At 45.1% G+C, this 19,074-nt stretch overlaps 1 protein-coding gene and 1 long non-coding RNA gene across 5 annotated transcripts; both read right to left on the bottom strand.

The window, feature by feature from the left end:
• Positions 1-2,559: 2,559 nt before the first annotated feature.
• Positions 2,560-5,005, bottom strand: LOC123162044 (uncharacterized). Its single transcript, XM_044579851.1, has 2 exons — positions 4,905-5,005; positions 2,560-4,759 (listed from the first exon to the last, which is right to left on the bottom strand). The coding sequence occupies exon 2, from the start codon at positions 4,745-4,747 to the stop codon at positions 2,705-2,707; it is 2,043 nt and encodes a 680-aa protein (XP_044435786.1). The 5' UTR covers positions 4,748-4,759; positions 4,905-5,005; the 3' UTR covers positions 2,560-2,704.
• Positions 5,006-8,736: 3,731 nt separating this feature from the next.
• On the bottom strand, positions 8,737-13,937 carry LOC123162672 (uncharacterized). 4 transcript variants are annotated; one of them, XR_006481410.1, is made up of 6 exons: positions 12,740-13,937; positions 12,587-12,658; positions 10,048-11,308; positions 9,416-9,626; positions 9,148-9,257; positions 8,737-9,051 (listed from the first exon to the last, which is right to left on the bottom strand). It is a non-coding gene; the product is annotated as an uncharacterized lncRNA (long non-coding RNA). The 4 variants fall into 4 exon arrangements; XR_006481409.1 differs by having other exon boundaries at positions 10,048-12,658; XR_006481408.1 differs by having other exon boundaries at positions 12,587-13,937.
• Between the last annotated feature and the right edge of the window lie 5,137 nt (positions 13,938-19,074).

Below are 19,074 nucleotides of genomic sequence, written 5' to 3' on the forward strand. Positions count from 1 at the left end.
GACACGTATTGTATTGTTGCCATCGAGGATAACAAGATGGGGTTTATATCATATTGCATGTGTTTATCCCTCTACATCATGTTATCTTGCTTAATGCGTTGCTCTGTTCTTATGAACTTAATACTCTAGATGCATGCTGGATAGCGGTTGATGTGTGGAGTAATAGTAGTAGATGCAGGCAGGAGTCAGTCTACTTATTATGGACGTGATGCCTATATACATGATCATGCCTAGATAATCTCATAACTATGCGCTTTTCTATCAATTGCTCGACAGTAATTTGGTCATCCACCGTAATACTTATGCTATCTTGAGAGAAGCCTCTAGTGAAACCTATGGCCCCCGGGTCTATCTCTTATCATATTTGCTTTCCATCTACTTTATTTGCATCTTTACTTTTTGCATCTATATTACAAAATACCAAAAATATATTTATCTTATCATACTATCTTTATTAGATCTCACTTTCGCAAGTGGCCGTGAAGGGATTGACAACCCCTTTATTGCGTTGGTTGCGAGTTCTTAGTTTGTTTGCGTAGGTGCGTGGGACTTTTGAGGAGCCTCCTACTGGATTGATACCTTGGTTCTCAAAACTAAGGGAAATACTTACGCTACATTCACCACCATGCGTGAGTAATTCCATCGTAGGCTTGCTGGACGGTGATGGGTTGGATGAGATTTACCATGTAATCAAGTTAGTTTTGTTAGGGTTTGATCCCTAGTATCCACTATGTTCTGAGATTGACGTTGCTATGACTTTGCTATGCTTAATGCTTTTCACTAGGGCCCGAGTGCCATGATTTCAGATTTGAACCTATTATGTTTTCATGAATATATGTGAGTTCTTGATCCTATCTTGCAAGTCTATAGTCACCTATTATGTGTTATGATCTGACAACCCCGAAGTGACAATAATTGGGATAATTCTCGGTGATGACCGTAGTTTGAGGAGTTCATGTATTCACTAAGTGCTAATGCTTTGGTCCGGTACTCTTTTAAAAGGAGGCATTAATATCCCTTAGTTTTCATTAGGACCCCGCTGCCACGGAAGGGTAGGACAAAAGATGTCATGCAAGTTCTTTTCCATAAGCACGTATGACTATATTTGGAATACATGCCTACATTACATTCATGAACTGGAACTAGTTCTGTGTCACCCTATGTTATAACTATTACATTAGAAATCGCATCCGACATAATTATCCATCACTGATCTAATGCCTACGAGATTTTCACATATCATGCTTTGCTTATTTACTTTACCGTTGCTACTGTTACAATTACTACAAAACTGCTATCGTTATTTTTGCCACAGTTACGGTTATTATCATACTACTTTGCTACTAAATACTTTGCTGCAGATATTAAGTTATCCAGGTGTGGTTGAATTGACAACTCAACTGCTAATACTTGAGAATATTTTTTGGCTCCCCTTGTGTCGAATCAATAAATTTGGGTTGAATACTCTACCCTCAAAAACTGTTGCGATCCCATATACTTGTGGGTTATCAGTAAACCTTGCAAATTATGGAAGAAAAGACATTAGAATTACTCTCTAAAGTGTTATAATGAATAAAAACACTAATTAAAAATAACAGTAAGAAAATATGATGCAAAATGGACGTATCAATGGTTACAGTTGGTGGAGTGGCCAATGGAGCTGGCTGGGACAATGGATGCTCCGTGGTGGTTCGCACGATTTGCCTGTCAGGCTTCGCGTTCCAGGCTACCCCATGCTTCCCGTCCACATGAGGGGCCGTTTGATGGATATCCTTGTGTTCCGGTGATGGTCGGAGTGTGACCCACATCGGCGCATGTGTTAGGATGCTCGTTGTATACATGGATAGATCTCGCATTGCAACTGCTCGACTTGTGGAGTTCGCTTTGATCTGTGTTTGTGGTAGCGATCATGACATTGCAGCAAGACTTTTTCTCTCGAAAGTTGGTGGCGACAACACGGAGGACTTTGTCTATGGGTGGTGCTTTTGGAGTACCAGGTCTCGAGTTCCGTGGTAAAAACCCTAGGTTTGACATTCTCTGGTTGTACCTAGCAGTGGTGGGCTCCCCTGTTGAAGGCACTGTCTGGATTATACTCGGTCTTTCTCTTCTAAGTGAAAACTCGCGATCGCACCTAGGTGGTTGGATCCAGCGACGACGGCATTCATGCTTTGTCTCCTTGCTGAAGGCCTCGCTGTTGAGGGAACCTCCTCGTCGTTCTGGTGTTGTCAATAGAGGTGGTAGTTGTTGATGCTTTGCTACTGTAGGTTGTTCGCCTCGTCCATACCCTATGGGTCGTTTTCTCCTTTCCTTCGTTTTTTTTCTTTATTGATTGTGTACATCTTAGTTATGCAGAGGTCGGGTGTGTACTTGTTGTGTTTTGTATTCTCTTGATGCAACATCATGAGTTAATAAAGAGCGCGCTTTCTTGAGAAAACAGGGATGCAACATGAAAGCAATATAAAGATTAGAGCTTTTGCTACTTTACACATGAGGCAACTAGTGAAAATCCAAATCAGTGTCATACTACTAGCTAGTTTCCGCTGGACTTACAAATTGGAAAGAGGTGAGATTACATGCTTCACCAGCAGCAATAAGAATGAAATTGGAATGGAGTTACAAATTCAACGCAATAGCAAAAACAGAATTACAAATACTGGATCTGAGGAGGAGAATAGCTTGGCAGCCTGTTGACACGGTCTATCGGTCAGGGGATTTCGATGATCACATCCTTGCAATCATCTGCTTCGGGCGGCTTTGTTGCCTCTTTCATATAAGAACAATATCCAGCGAGGAGCAAGATGTGGGTCAGAAACTCGCCCCCATTGCTGAGCTGCCTGGCGTGGAATTCGCCAGCTGTGTTGGTTGCTGTGTGGCACAACATCTCCATCCAAACTGTTCCAAGTATTACCAACTTATGTGGGAGCCCCAACTCCATGTCGAGCATTATCCGAGCAAGTGTGCCTGCTTTCTCCATCATAGCCCAGTCCCCGTTACTATCCCAATCACGTTCCTTAGCATCGCATTTCAGCATTACCGCGTGAGGCCCACACTCATCACCACCTCTACCCAGAATGTACACGTAAACACGGCCGACACTGTCATACCAGCGTCGACTGGCTTCCTCAGTGGGCAGAATGTCTGGGTGCTTGACGAGGAGGTACATCATGTAATCAGAGAGAGTGTTGACTGCTCCAGCCATGACAGCCATGTCCTTGTTGACCAACTCCGGTTCGAGGGCAGAGTTATTGAGGAAGGTGCTTGTGGCTATATGCCAAATATACACACACTCCTGAAATTCAAAACTCAGGCTCCAGTCAAGTTGTTTGATCTTGGCGTTGTCGCTGAACTTGCGAGCCCAGGCCGCTCTCCGGGGGCCCACATCTTCAATGCTGACCAGATGTCTCCACTCACCTTTGAGCAAGGCATATACAAACTCCTTCACGGCAGGTGAAAGCTTGGCATGTTTGATGCGGTGAGCTTTGAACCACAAGCGGCGGAGCCCAATCCATCTGGATATTCTTCCCGCGAGGTCTTCCTTGGGGTCAAATGCATAATAGGATATGAAGTTAGATTGCCCGATGGAATCGGACCACCTTCCATCATTGACAAGACGGAGGTGGTACCGTGCAAAGAGAATTGCATTGGCCAGCCGGTTATACCCCTCGTCTCTCAGGATGGCATATGTCCAGGTCGACCCACTCGCCTTGAAAACAGATGCAACCTCTAGTGCGCAAGCTCCGCCCAGAAGAGCAAAAGTGATAACAACATTAGGTGTGCTGTAGCTATCTTTTTTGCTCACTGTGAAGATCACGAGAGCGGCGAAGCAAGATACTAATGAGAAGGTGCGGATGCAGTGGCCATACCATGTGTGGATCACCGGTGCCTTGGTGTACAGAGTCTCGTACACCAGGCCGAGCTCCACCTCGATTGTCTTGTACAGGTTCTTAGTTTGCATCTTCTCCTCTAGCGATGCATCCTCTTCCCGTAGCCGTGGTGCATACCCTTGTACATATGTAACATGATCCCTTACTTGTTCCCAGAAGTCATCCATCAGGGATGCCCCGATCTCGTTGGTAGTGTTTCCCGCAGGGTAGCCCATAATTATAGGCTTGACATAATTATGGCGTACCACGTGTGCTCTCATCACAATAAATGCATAAATTTCAAACGGAACACTTTCCAAAGGGGGATCCGTCGTCCTCCTCCTCCATATTCTTCGTGGTTTCCAATTTTTCTTTGAGTGCTTCCTGGTTGCAAGCTTCAGTGCCCGTATCCTCTCGCCGTACTTGAAAACTCCGGCGGCCAGTACCCAAATAGCAGCACGGGCAAAGGTTGACCCGTCTTCTTTGATGTACTTGTAGAGCACATACGCGGTGCCGGCGACCTGCACAGACATGTTTAGCAGGTGGCGCAGCCAGAGTTCATTGTCCTCCAGGGCGTACGCAGTGATGGTGTCCTGGCCGCCGAGGTGCAGAACGAGCAATGGCGCCCAGAACGCCACCAGCTGGTTCGATTTCTTTGACAATGACGAGGTGATGTGCCCCAGGGCGTATATCGCAATGGCATCGGCAAGCAGATACACTAGCCAGAGGATCACCCTAACAACAGACGAGGTGTTGTAACGGCGGACGCCTGCAAAGAAGAAGAGGATAACCTGCAGACTGAAGCTGGCAGCAACAACAGTTTGGAGCTCCCACTCATTCCAAAGATACAGCAAATACTGCATCGGTGCTCCAGTTTCACCCATTGATACGCCACCCTGCAACCAAGAAATTAATATAAATACACACACACACACACACACACACACACACACACACATACATACATACATATTGAAATTATGTCACGGTATATACTGCTTGAAGAAATGGTAGTACACCCGGTAATGAATAAATGCATACCTGTTAGTGAGCTAGATCCGGCTTATGGAAGCAAAAGCAACAACACAGAAGCGCACAAAATTACTACGTAGGAGGGAGAGCTCCGGAGTGGTAAGGAAGAATGGGAGGATCCGAGAGTCGTATGCATATGCTTATATAACCTAAAACAAACCACCCAGATCCGGTTATTCCGTTCCGAGTAACAAGTTGAGTAGCCTGCGCGAGCATCTTTGTTATTTTTATGACAGCTGTTTCCTATTTTTTTAAAGCGATTCTTATAAGATTCTCTAACAGTTGTTTCCTATCTTTTTCTTTCTTGCTATATCTCCAAACTCGGTGGTTGACTTCAGCATGGTGAGATTCATATGACCGATGATGCCTTGATGCAAAGGGGTGGTTGTGTAGCGGCGGCGGCCAAACATCGCATGTAGCTACTGGGATTGCAGAAAAGTGGTGGCGACAACACAAAAGTGGCGCCAATGGTGGTGCCACTCGAACATCCGGTCTCGAGCTTCGGGGTGAAAGCCTAGGTCCATTTATACCTGGCAACGGCGATGTTTTTATGTCGTTAACTTGTTGAAGGCATTGCTCGGATATATTCGGACTGGTTCTTCAGGATGACTTGTGCAACCACCAACATCAGATCTCCCAACACGGCGTCATGAGGGCCGGAACATGGCAGCGCCGCAACAGAGCAGCCGCCATGGAATAACATCCCTGGCCACCGCCGGTGGAAGCCCCCCATGCCACCTGCAACACAGACTATCGGATCTGGCCTAACCAGATCTGGCTACCGCAGCCACAGGCACATTACGCGAGCAGCCCACCACGTCGAGGTAGGAGCCAGCACGAGCATCCTACATGCACGCAGCCTCGTTGCCGGAGCACTCATGCCACCACGCCATCGCGCCCTACCGCACGAAGCAGCCGTCCCATGCCTAGCCACCACCGCCCAAGGTGAGAACAGACCCCGCCGGGCGCGCCAACGGGTAGGCCAGCGATGCTATGGATGGCCCTCCTGGTCGCTCGCGGGAGCGTCACCAGAGGGGTGGGCAGGGGATTTCTTCATGGTGGTGGTTCTTTTTTCTTGCTATATCACTTCTCTTTATCAGAATACGTTTGAGATTTTTCCTATGTCAAAGTCAGTTCAGTAAGATGTTCTACTTGATGGAAGTGCAAAGGCTTTTTTGCTTGAATCAACCTAAACATAAGAAAATTAAACCAACTTACACTTTGGTATTTTGTTGTCCCCACGAAACAAGTGTTGTACTTTTTTTTTTTGAAAAAAACGCTGAGATCTATTAACCAAACCAGCAAGTACAAACACTCCTGAAAAGATAAAATTACATCAGAGTCCCTGTGGCTTGACTGTCTTCATTGTTCCGAACGGGTTGATGGCGCGCCAATGCTAGCATGTCGTTATCGCAGACGGGAGGTCATCAAGGCAGCGGCGCAGCGCCCTAGAGAAGAAACCATCACAGCTGGAATATCAAAGAGTCAAACCACCATTATTTCTCATGGAGCTCAGGCTATCACCGGACGCTGCACCGATGTGATGGAGACAAACCATCGGGCAGAACTACCAGTAGGAAAATACGCCGTCAATCCATTGAAGTCGCCTTAGACGACACTGTCGAGATGGGGATACTCGACGGGACCTTATTATTCGTTGGATCGGCGCCACCGCCAACACCAACGACGCGCCGCCAGAAAAGACTTTACTGAGTGCCACCTCTGTAAGGGGCCTAAGCGACAAACAGTGGAAACCTACTTAAAAACAGAGATCGTGGAAAGCTACAACTCCATCCAGAAGATCAGTGCCTCCGTGCAATCCCACACTGGCAGAGCCCGTAGGGGAGGAGGGGCCGGCGACCTACCGACGGAGGAGAGGTGGCGGCACGATGCACCCGGAGATCGCCTCTCTTAGGGATTGGAGAGGAACGGTGGGGGGAAATTGCCTTTTAAGCGTTGTACATCTTTGAACTATTATAATTTTATTACCTCGTTAAACACGCAGTATCAATGTTTTCTTTCTCTCCCTTAATTAATGTCAGAACGGCTGAAGTTTCAGTTTAATCTTTACGGTGTCGTGTTTATTTAGAGCACCAATGGCAATTTTGATGGTGCAGTTTTATTTGTAAAAACACAAGGAATTTTGTGTGAGAAATATAGAGTATAAAAAGAGAAGGTAACCCCTAGTCAGATTTTATCTAAACTAAAAAGCCCTAGTGAAGCAAGTGAGACTTATTACAACATTAGTGTGCAATTTTTCACTTTGTACGTTATGTATGGAGTGATTGCGATTTGAGCAACATTAAACCGAACAACCTAGACAGCCCACGTGCCATGAAGTGTTGTTCAACACCGTATGCATATATCTTCAACGCTCTCATGGTCTCAAACAAACGATCTCTGGTTCACATGTACACATGTGGTCCATTGTATTCCAGTGGGAATCCCGTGACCAAGTTGGCCTACAAAAACGATGAACGGGGGACAGGTAGTACAGATGACAGATGGGTTTACATCATTTCTAAAAGGGACTTGGATCCTGTGGATCTGTTTACTAGGTCCTTCCATATTGTATGGCGTGCAATTTGATTGCGACACGCTCAATCATCGGAGGAAAAAAAATCCATTAATGCCTCCATCGGAAGTCGGGTTTTAAAATGAAAATAATGATGCATCAAGTGTTCATATGTACTGGGTAGTCTGTTGGGAGGCGAATACAATGTATATGAGAAGCACTAGCAGACAAGCTCCATCTGAAACCCATGAGAACGTTGAAAATACGACCTTATCTTTTTCTTTCTCATTTTTTTTCTTTCTCATTTCTTAGTAGTGATAGATACAGTGACAACCCACGAATTGATTTCTATGAGAGGGAGTTGCGGAAGTTAAGCTGCTGATTGTGTCCTCCCTCGAGTAAATTTTAGACAGGACAAGTTTCAACAGTTTTCAAGTAATTCTTAGACGTAAATTTGGTGTACTATAGCTAGCTGCATGCATGAATGCAGCCCTATGGCTGAGCTAGATTGGACCTATGATACCAAGCGTAAGCTATAACACAGAACCACAACAAAATTGAAAGGTCCGAGAGGGAGGGCTCATGAGAAGTACAAGAAGAACTGGAGGATCAGGTGTATGCATATCCATATATCACTTAAAAAAAACAAGCCAGGTCCGGTTCTTCCATTCCAGGTAACAAGTTGAGTGGCCTGCGCTTTATATACTTTTTGACATTAACACAATAATGTTTGTTTTAACATGTAATTCTAGAGAGATTCTTTCTCCAGCAGGTGTGAACTGCATCTTTTTTTCCTGCAACGCTCTCATGGGTTTCGATCTGGTTGGCACATGTACATGTCATCCACCGAGTCCAAAACCTGTTAACCAAGTTGGCATACAAGTAGTAGGAATGATAAATGGGGGACATGTACACATGACAGATGAGTTTACTTCATTTCAAATAGGGACCTCGTTCTAATGGATTCCTTTACTTGGTCCTTCCATATTCTATGTGTGCAAGTTGATTGCATCCATCGGGAGTCGGGGGTTTTAATGAGGCTTTAAGGTAAGACATCGGAAGTTGGGTTGCATCAAGTGTGCACATGTGTACTATGTACTCCTATTATTTCTAACGGCAACTTGATTATGGACTGGAATATGGTGGATGTGACCTGCGCTACGTACCAGTTAGGGGAAAAAAGGCTCCATCTGAAACCTAAGAGAGCGTTGAAGATGAGACATGTTTGTGATAGATACTGACAAACCTTGAATTAACTTCATGGAAGGGGCCATCTGAAAGTTAAGCTGCAGATTTTGAGCTCCACTGGGAATGTGCTCACTAGAATTTAAACCAATAATACGCCGCTTGGCTGTGTAATTAAGTTTGCTCCTACCTATTCAATACAACAAGGTACAAAGCTTTTGCGTTTTCGAGAGAGAAAAAAGGTACGCCGTGCACCCGTACCGAGGATTGTTTTCGGCGAAGGGTTAAGTTTGAACAATGGCAAGTTATAGTGGCTAGTATTAAACACATGCTACTGGATCATGCGAGCACACTGTTAGAATGCCTTCTTTTCTTGTTTCTGCTACCGCGGCATTGCTTCTTTGACTGCTCCATCGATGGACCGGTTCAGTGCGAGAAAGGGCACAACCAAAATGCCTACCAAGAAACAGAACTGAGACATTAATATCTCAAAATGTTAAGGAGACAGGAAAAGGAAAGTTCAAAGATTGAAACAGTCAAAGATAACCATACCTCAGAAGGATCTTCATTAGGTTTGTCATTTCGGAATTCAGATACAAACAGAAAGAACAACTTCACTCCCACTTAGTCAATCACATCTTCAGAAGACGAACTTCAATAATCTGCATTCAAGAGGGCAACTAAATTAAAATATTTTGAGTAACAAACATTCAGGCTGGTGATACAGTTATAAACGTGTTGTCTAAAATTTAGTGGAACTGAAGGAGCAGTACATTTTTTTTTCATTTTTTTTCTTTTGAGGACAGAAAAGTAGAAATACCTTTGCTGGACCCCTCAAGTAATAGAAGGGTGCACTGCCCTTGCATACACATGGGCCATGGCTCCAAATTTCGAAGTCACGTTCATTTGCTTTCAGATACCGTTTTCAGAGAAGCTAACTTTATTCCTCAATATGGAAGTAATTTATCTTCCAGGTTTGCAGGTGGATTCGTACATGGCTTCTCTTGAATGAACCTTCATCAGATTTGCCACTTCAAACATAGATAAGAAGAACATCATCAGTCTGGCTCAGTCCAACCGATTCAAGTAAAAACTCGACAAGACAATCCATGATCCGCCTAGAGCGACCAATGACCTATCCGCAGTTCTGCACTGCACTCAAGCTTGACTGCACTACACAAAAGACATCCATGGGTGATCATCTTTTTATGGTTGTATTCTTGGGAGGCATACCTCACTAGCAGCGTAGTAGTACGGCAGCGAGTTTATTATGCATATGACTTTAGTACCTGATAGCTCGACTAACATGACAGACTTATGAGGAGAAACAGCAATAATTAACTATTTTTAGTGTAGACCTCAAGTATGACATAAAAAGGGGATCCTATACCGAATCCATCAAAGCAGCAAGAACAATCTCTCCAGGAAACGCGCTGAAAACCTCTCACCAACCTTTGAGTTAGCTGATGAGCTTGTAAAATAGTCAGTGCTCTTCACAACTCCAAGTAACAGCATTCCAGCTGCCACTTTCTCCGACATTTTGGTGGTCACCTTCTGAACCCTGCCAGCAAACCACAAGCGTCATTCTTTCAGACCGACAACAAAACTAATATTCGGCCAAGATTATGTGCATACAAATTGTGTAACTAAACCCAAGGTAAAAAAAAACCCACAAGAAAACGAATCACAAAATGAGATATCAGGGTTAGTTGGACCAATCAGCACAAGCTGAATAAAACATGCGATGCTACGTACCTGGAGATCGTTGATGAACAATGTGACAGTACTTGCAAAGCAGAGGGTTTTGATTCCTTGTACAGTCACATGCATCTTTATGCAATAAACTTAGCAGTAAAGCAAGCTTAAAAACAACACTGTCGTTGTCACAAAAATAACAGTAAACACATTTCTCCGTCTAAACCTTACCAAAATGCAGATATTCACAATCACGGGGCATTTCAACACGCCCATTTGGGATTATTCCTATATGGCATAAAGATCAAGCCATAGCTACGATTCAACAGAGCAAGACCAAAAGTTACATAGCACCAGGGATGGCAAACAACAGAACTGGTAAAAGGCATGAAAATTCTACATGATTGCATGAACAATTTAAAGAGATTGTCCTTGCCTATTATAAGATTTGTAAGTCCACTGAAATGCTCTTAACGAACAATGAAATACTCATGTTGGACAACGTACCAGGGTATGAATTACGAAGTGCCAAAAGCCAGAGACTTGAACCTTCTGGATTTTTGTAAGATGGGTTGGATCTTCTAGAAAGAATTCAAATGACAATCACTTTGATTTCAGCTTTGAATCAGCAGTAGTCATTGCAAGAACATGCCCCATCTAGGCGTTGTGGCAGTCACCGCACACCCTCAGGTTCTTCATCACCCTGATGGTCATCGCCTTGGGGATAACCAGCAAACCAAACCCCAATGCCAACAACTCGCTGTGCACTCCAACCATCTCACGTTTCCCATCCTCTTCGTGAGCATCAAAGACTCTGGTACTACCTAGTTCACCCCTGTAACCCTTCTCCTGCATCTTACCCTCTAACTCATCAAGCACTATCTGTTGCTTGTTAGTGAGATAAGAATGTAGCCACTCCTTTTTCTAACTCCAATTCACAACCATGGAAGGGATTAGGGGGAAATGAAATAATGCCCACAATTATTAATCACTAAATCATGGGCTAAGTTGCCACCACCTGATACACAATAACATACAGCAGTTATCAGATTTTCTCGTTACTGACTTCTAGCAATCTCTATATAAAAAAAAGGAACTTTCACCACCGTTTTTGGTTGATGTCTCCAAGTAGAGTAACATAAATTTTAAGCATATTACTTGGCTAAATATGCAACCTGAATTCCCAAATCACCACAGTGCCATTAAAGAAACACACTGCAGTTGAAGACACATTTATCCTCTCAGCATTAGAACGACCTGGGCCGAACGTCTCAACTTCCAAATTATTTACCAACCTATACTATACATACATACAAATTAAGAAAGATCTTGATATTTCTCAAAAAAAAATTAAGAAAGATCTTGATAAAATTAAGAAAGATTTTGGTAACATCATGGGATACTGCAATTGCTTAGGTCTTCTAAACGCCATTAAGCTTCATTATCGGCATATTTTTTATGAGGTTGTTTTTATTTAAAATATGTTTGCACTTTCGTCGTACTCCTTCCATTCTAAAATACTAGTAGTTTTGGGTTTATCTTAAGCTAGCTTCTTTAAGCTCGACCAATTTTGTAGAAAAATATGTCAGCATTTGACCCTCCTGATATGAAAAGAAAGAACAAAAGGTTTTTTTAGTGGGTACAGAAAGAGCCTCCTGTGTGGCAGTCTTTGCTGCATGAGACGCATGGAGCTGAGGCATGTCATCATGACAACTTTCAAAGGTGTATAGCTTTGTTCTCCGAGGGAATAGAGATCTTCCACTCATAACAATTGTGTATGATGTATTTCATGCTACGGTGAGGTAGTTCAGAGATAGGCATCAGAAAGCACACCTTATTGTGAACGGTCGTGGAGTATATGACAAAGAAGATAGATAAAGCAAAGCTTCACACGGTCATAGCCATTGGGAATCAAGAAAGGAGGTATGAGGTATGCCTACTAGCGATAGTTTTGGATCTTCAAATGAGTTGAAGACGCATGAGGTGAAAAATGGAATGAAATTCAGGCCCACGTGTGAGTGCTCTGCAACAAACTAAACTACTCCACTTTCCTTGCTCACATGTGCTAGTTGCCTACAGAGAGATAAAGTTTGACACAACCTCTTTTATGTTCGAATATTATCTAAAAGAGGTGGTCCTCAATACAAGGACCGCGCGAGATGACAGGGTTTAGAGTTTTCAGTGATTTCAACAAGTCTAATGAGGATGACAGAGAATACATCATAGATCCAGGTATGAGGTGAATAACTAGGGATAGACGTAAGTGATGCTGGTATATCTGGTTAGTAATGATTACCTTTTGTAGTTTGAGCGCATCGTAGTTGGGTGACAGCAGACTGCCCAACGGCATCCTCCATAGGGTGAAAACCTGACAGAAAGAATTTATCATAGGCATCATTATGCTTGTGAGTATTGCATCATATCAAGCGGACCAAAAGAATGGAAGTACCCGGTGTTATGGCCACGGGTGTGTTAGATGTGTTAGGTTGATCTCTCCACCAATGGGCCCAACGGCTCATTGGGCCCTTGACCGACGCCCTGATCGGGGGCGTCCAGCCCAAGCAAGGCTGGTGGGCCCCTGTCACGCAGTGCTATAAAGAGGAGGTAGGGACCATGGGCACGAGGTATGAGATTCATCGCCGCCACTGTTCCCCACTCCTAACCCTAATCCGATCCAAAGGGAGGCACTGAAGCGACGGGAAGCGCCACCAGCCACTTCACCGTCGACCTCTACGCCGAACTCCCATCCGTTCACCACTGGCACCGGGCGCTCCTCTAGGGCCAAGGAGAAGGTAGCTGCTCCTCCTTCTTCCATCTCTCTGTACTCCCTCATGTACAGATCGCAGACACACCGATCTACTCCGAATATCATGGCCTAGTCAATCCCATGGTCTTAACATTGGTATCAGATGCAAGGAGAGGCTATTATTTAATATAGAAAGCAAATCAAAGAAATCCAGAGAAATCGCAGAAAAAGTGCGCCGCCACTTTGCCGCGCCGTTCCTCTCGATCCCCACACGCATCGGCAAGCCAAGGTGTAGGGGCGAAGAACCACCCCTTTTGGGGCAAAGAGCACCACCACCGATCCATTCGACGGCGGCGCGCTCACCGCAAGGGGAACGCGCAACAGGCGAAGGGGTCGGCAGGGGTGCCGCCGCTCCGTCCTAAAGGGCGCTGTTGGGCGCAGATGGGAGCTTGTGGGGCCCGATGAACTGGCGTCTCTCTCGCTCACAGGCGGTGGTAGATGGAAACAGTGGCCGGCGCCAGTGGGGTAGCCTTCGGCGCCGTCTTCGGCGGCTGAGCCATCGTTGTCGCCCGTCTGGTAACAGAACGCCAAGGGGAGCACAGGATGCACAGCTGTGTCTCTCCCTCTCTGCCACAGACGGGAGAAGAGGACGGGAGGGAGAAAGAGAAAGGGCGCCGCGCGGTGGCTACCGCCGCCGGCGGCCGGGGCGGGCGGCCGAGCCGTCGCCATTGACGTCTAGTGACGCAACGCATCTCCCTCTCCCTATCTAAGCCACAGAAGAAAAGGGGAAAGGGAAAGGAGGTGCGCGCGGCTGTGGTGGCTCTCGCCGCCGTCGCCGGCGGCCGGGGCACAGCTCCCCTGTCTCGCCGTCGCTGGCGGACAGATCGAAGAGAGAGTCGAGGGAAAGAGAAGGGTTTTCGGTCGGGGAAGCGGACTCTCCCAGTTTGATCTACCGAAAACGGCGCTGGAGCGTCAGATCGAATCGGACGGCTGGGATCCAAACCCTAGCGCGCCGCTGGACCCTATGGGCCGAAAGTAGGGCGGGCCTTTCGTCCGGCGGACCAGGCTGTAGCCGCAGTTCCGCGGTGGGCCGTGGGCCGAGGAGCTCGGGCGGCCGAGAGAAGCCCGCCCAGCAGGCCGTGGGCTGCGAGCGGCGCGCGCGCACATAACACTTTCAGTGTCCTTTGTTTTTTCTTTTTTGTCCAGTTTTTGGACAAATTTAATACAGTTTTTCCATTCAAAATTATTCAAAGAAAATTTTAATAGAAAATATAAAAGTAAACTGAAAAACTTTCTGACAATGAAAATAGAGAATTTTCAGAAAAATAAATGTTCATGAATTTTAAAAAGAAAATAATAAAGTTCATGAATTTTTATTTGGTCAAAGATAAGTTTCTGTAAAAAAAAGTTCATGATTTTTTATTCATGTTTTTCCGCTGCATAAATAATTAATAGTGCTCTTTTACAAAGAAAGTAAAAGTTTTATCCTCCAATTAAATTGGAACCGACGGGAAAATTTAATTGGCAGAACTGTTCTTAGCAAGTTTTTTCACTTGTGGGTGAAATCAGATTCAAATAGCTTCTGCTATAACAGGTGAAAGATATTTGAATAAAGTTTAATTATGGTATCGTTATTTTTTGACCAACGTTGATGATGACAATATTATAATTCTATGAGTCTTATGTTCAAAGCTTAAACCTCTGATAAAATTTGTATCAAAATTTTCAAAGAACATATAAAAGTTCATGAAATGCTCTTGAACCAGAGAAATGTATATTTCTTGTTCCGCTGCAATAAAGTTGATGATGATGGTTATTTCTTAGCAAAGTTGCTTAATAGAAATTTTATCATCACATTATTTATGAGTTATATGCGTTATTTCTATTTCTGCCCAACGGTGATGTGGAATTAATGTAAAAAGGTGATGTTTTATTCTATTTCTGCACAACGGTGATTTAGAATATAAAAGAAAGTTTTAAAAGTTTAATGTGCAATTTTTTTAACCAGATCAACATGGGGTTATTTTTATGCTCATTATTGTTGATTATTAGCCATTTTTCTCAGACTATAAGTTTTCCATGCCTTCATTCGTGAAAACGAATGTATGGGTACTTGTGACCCGAAAGATGACCAAGAAAGGTCATAATGTCAGGGAGTATGTTCTCTCTAAAGAATGGCTTCAAAAGAAAATAATTCTTGGATACTAATATCCAAGAAAAGAAAAGAGATAGATCATTGAGAGTCTTGGTTGATGAATGTCTTTCATGTACTCTCTATGAAGAAGATTTTTTCAGTCAACATGATTTGAGATGAAACAAGCAACATGCGTGTTTAATTTGACCAATGTCGGATCAAGCATGTGTGTCAAAGAGCATTCAGATTTATTTATAAATTTGATGATTGAATATGCAGTCAAAAGAGCCAATTCTGGCATTTATGTCCCTTACAGGGAATTACCCGCATGGCGGGAAAAGATGATTATGATAAAACCCGCATGGCAGGAAAAGTCTGGAAAAATCCCTTCGTAATCCGTATGGCGGCAGAAATTTTCTCACACTTATCCTATATGACAGGAGAAAGACATGATGACTCATGTGATTTTAATGTGTCCCACTCTGGGAGAAAAGTATGGAATAGCTATTATGCTTTCCTAGTATCAATCGTACATCTTATGTGTAACGGTCATTAAGCAATCAATAAATTCAAAGAGAATAAAAGATATCGGCCTCATGCTGAAAGAAATAAGTGCTCTCAAAAGACTGTGAGTACAAAGACAGGAGTTGTGAAATGTATAGCGAAATCCACAATTGTTGCTAATTTTCACACTTGGAGTTTTGGTGTGGAAAAGCTCCAAAGAATGAAATAATTACCATCAATGCGGTGCAAAATATGTTATAGCTTGATACGAGGCTGAGGGACAGGCAAAATGGTTAAGTATACCTGTACCCGGAGTTGATAATGGTTGACAACAGCGATAACCATTTTAAGTTTTTCCCTCCTATGACAACGAGTCAGGTGTTGACGCCAAACACACTGACACAGAGTTATGCGTTGTAAAGGAGAAAGTCTGGAATTATGTAGAAATGCTTGAAGTATAAAAACAACAGACAAGTGGTTGCAGATCTGCTTATTAAAGGCTTGCCGCCCAGTGTGTTCGGAGAACACACAGTCGACATGGGTTTTATTGTATAGTCTAAGATTTCCGGACAATAAAAGGGCCCAAGGTTAAAGAATCTGTTTCAAAACAGAGGAGTGTGTTGTAGGTGTTGATTCTATCGGGAATGAACCGTGATGATGAGACATGCTCTACATGCAAATCTGTGATAGAACGAGTACTTTGAAAAGAGTTATTTCAAAGTATAAAGTTAAAAGTATAATGATGAGATCAAAGGGGAGAATGTTAGGTTGATCTCTCCACCAATGGGCCCAACAGCTCATTGGGCCCTTGACCGACGCCCTGATCGGCCCAAGGCTGATGGGCCCCTGTCGCGCAGTGCTATAAAGAGGAGGTGGGGACCAGGGGCACGAGGTACGAGGTTCGTCGCCGCCACCGTTCCCAACTCCTAACCCTAATCCGATCCAAAGGGAGTCACTGAAGCAACGGGAAGCGCCACCAGCCACTTCACCGTCGACCTCTACACCGAGCTCCCATCCGTTCACCACCGGCACCGGGAGCTCCTCTAGAGCCAAGGAGAAGGTAGCTGCTCCTCCTTCCATCTCTCTGTACTCCCTCATGTACAGATCACAGACACACCGATCTACTCCCAATATCATGGCCTAGTCGATCCCATGGTCTTAACAAGATGGAGTCTCTTTCTCATTGATAATAGCAGAAGCTTTCTTGAGATTCCTGGCCTCACGTCTTTTTTTTAATATTTCATCTTTGTTTCGTGCATGTCTTTCCCTTTCCCTTTGTTTATTCAATTCTTTTGGATCTGCCCTTTGTCATGCCAATCAGAATTTGACCACGTTCCATTGTTGATTCGTCAGTTGTAGCATGAACACTGTATGTGCACAAGGCTATTTGATGCCATGACTCTACGTTGTTGTTTTTCTATCAATGCATCGTAACGCAAGGCTTTTTGCATTTTCGTGAAAATTAAAAAGCTAGGCTAACACGCTAAGGTGCCAGTATGGTTTGATTGAGCAGCTAGACCCTACATTAATGAAGTTGCTTGTTAGTTTAGAGCCATAGTTTTGTCTGTTCTAGTACAATGGACGGTACCAGTGGCCGGCAATGGTTTTGGCATCCAAAACAATTTGCTCTTATTTGTGAATACGTAATGAACAAAAGGTTTGACTTGGCTGAATATAAAATAAAAACAGGGCATACGTCCGGGCCAGATAAGCCCATAAGTCCCGGTTCAATCACGAACCGGTACCCATGGGCCCATTGGTCCCAGTTCGTGAGGCCAGGGGGCCTGCCGGGCCTCGTGGGGCCATTGGTCCCAGTTCGTCTGGCCCCTTTGGTCCCGGTTGGTGGCGCGAAACGGGACCAATGGGCCCATGGGTACCGGTGGAAGAAATAACGGAGGGATTTGAGGAGCTCGTGCTTGACCACCCTACCGGCGAAGGGAAGATTCGGCTGGGTTCTGCTTTGAAGACTCCATGCCTATGAAGGAAGGAGTTTATCAACCTTCCGAACTGGACGCCTCCGCCTCCTCCTCCTCCTCCGACGAGTCAGGGCACTCCGCCTCCTCCGCCGCCTGCTCCTCCGGCGAGTGATCAGGGCACTCCGCCTCCTTCTCCGGTGCATGGCGGCACTCCACCTCCTCCTCCGCCTGCTCCTCCAGCGAGTGATCAGGGCACTCCGCCTCCTTCTTCGGCGCGTGGCGGCACTCCGCCTCCTTCTCCGCCTGCGCCAGCGCGCCTGACCAGCCAGCCTCCTCCTTCTCTGCCTCGTCAGCAAGGGCGGAAGATACCCGCCGCCGGTCCGGCTGCTCCGGCGCGTCGCAGTCCTTCTCCTCCACCTCGTAAGCAACTAAAGAAGAAAGCCGCTGCCGCTCGGCCTGCTCCGGCGTCTAGCAGTACAAGCGGGAGGCAATACAGATTCGGTCCATCTCTCAAGACTCCAGAGAAGTTACCATACGAGATGACCGCGAAGGAAAACGAGGAGATCTGTCAAGTGATACGTCCATTTTGCATCATGCTTTTATATTGATATTTATCGCATTATGGGCTATTATTTCACGTTATGTCACAATACGTATGGCTATTCTCTCTTATTTTACAAGGTATACATGAAGAGGGAGAATGCCGACAGCTGGAATTCTGGGCTGGAAAAGGAGCAAATATTGAAGGCCTATTCTGCGCAACTCCAAAAGTCCTGAAACTCCACGGAATACCTTAAAATAAATATAAAAAAATCATCGCCAAAGATGAAGGCCAGGGGGCCCACACCCTGCTCACGAGGGTGGGAGGCGCGCCCCCCTACCTCATGGGCCCCCTGGTGGCTCTCCGACGTCCATCTTCTCCTATATGAACTCTTTCGATGGGAAAAAAATCATAAGCAACTTTTCGGGACGAGACTCCGCCGCCACGAGGCGGAACCTTGGCGGAACCAATCTAGGGCTCCGGCAGAGCTGTGCTGCCGGGGACACTTCCCTCCGGGAGGGGGAAATCATCGCCGTCATCATCACCAACGCTCCTCTCATCGGGAGATGGCAATCTCCATCAACATCTTCACCAGCACCATCTCATCTCCAAACCCTAGTTCATCTCTTGTACCCAATTCTTGTCTCCAAGTCCGGGATTGGTACTAGTAGGTTGCTAGTAGTGTTGATTACTCCTTGTAGTTGATGCTAGTTGGTTTACTTGGTGGAAGATCATATGTTCAGATCCTTTATGCATATTATTACCCCTCTGATTATGAACATGAATATGCTTTGTGAGTAGTTACACTAGTAGAAAACCACCCATTAGTCCCGGTTCGTAAGGGCCTTTAGTCCCGGTTCATGAACCGGGACTAATGGGTCGTTACTAATACCTCCACCCATTAGTCCCGGTTCAATCCAGAACCGGGACCAATGTGCCTCCA

Source organism: Triticum aestivum, chromosome 7B (genome assembly GCF_018294505.1).
Source record: "Triticum aestivum cultivar Chinese Spring chromosome 7B, IWGSC CS RefSeq v2.1, whole genome shotgun sequence".
NCBI classification, from domain to species: Eukaryota; Viridiplantae; Streptophyta; class Magnoliopsida; order Poales; family Poaceae; genus Triticum; species Triticum aestivum.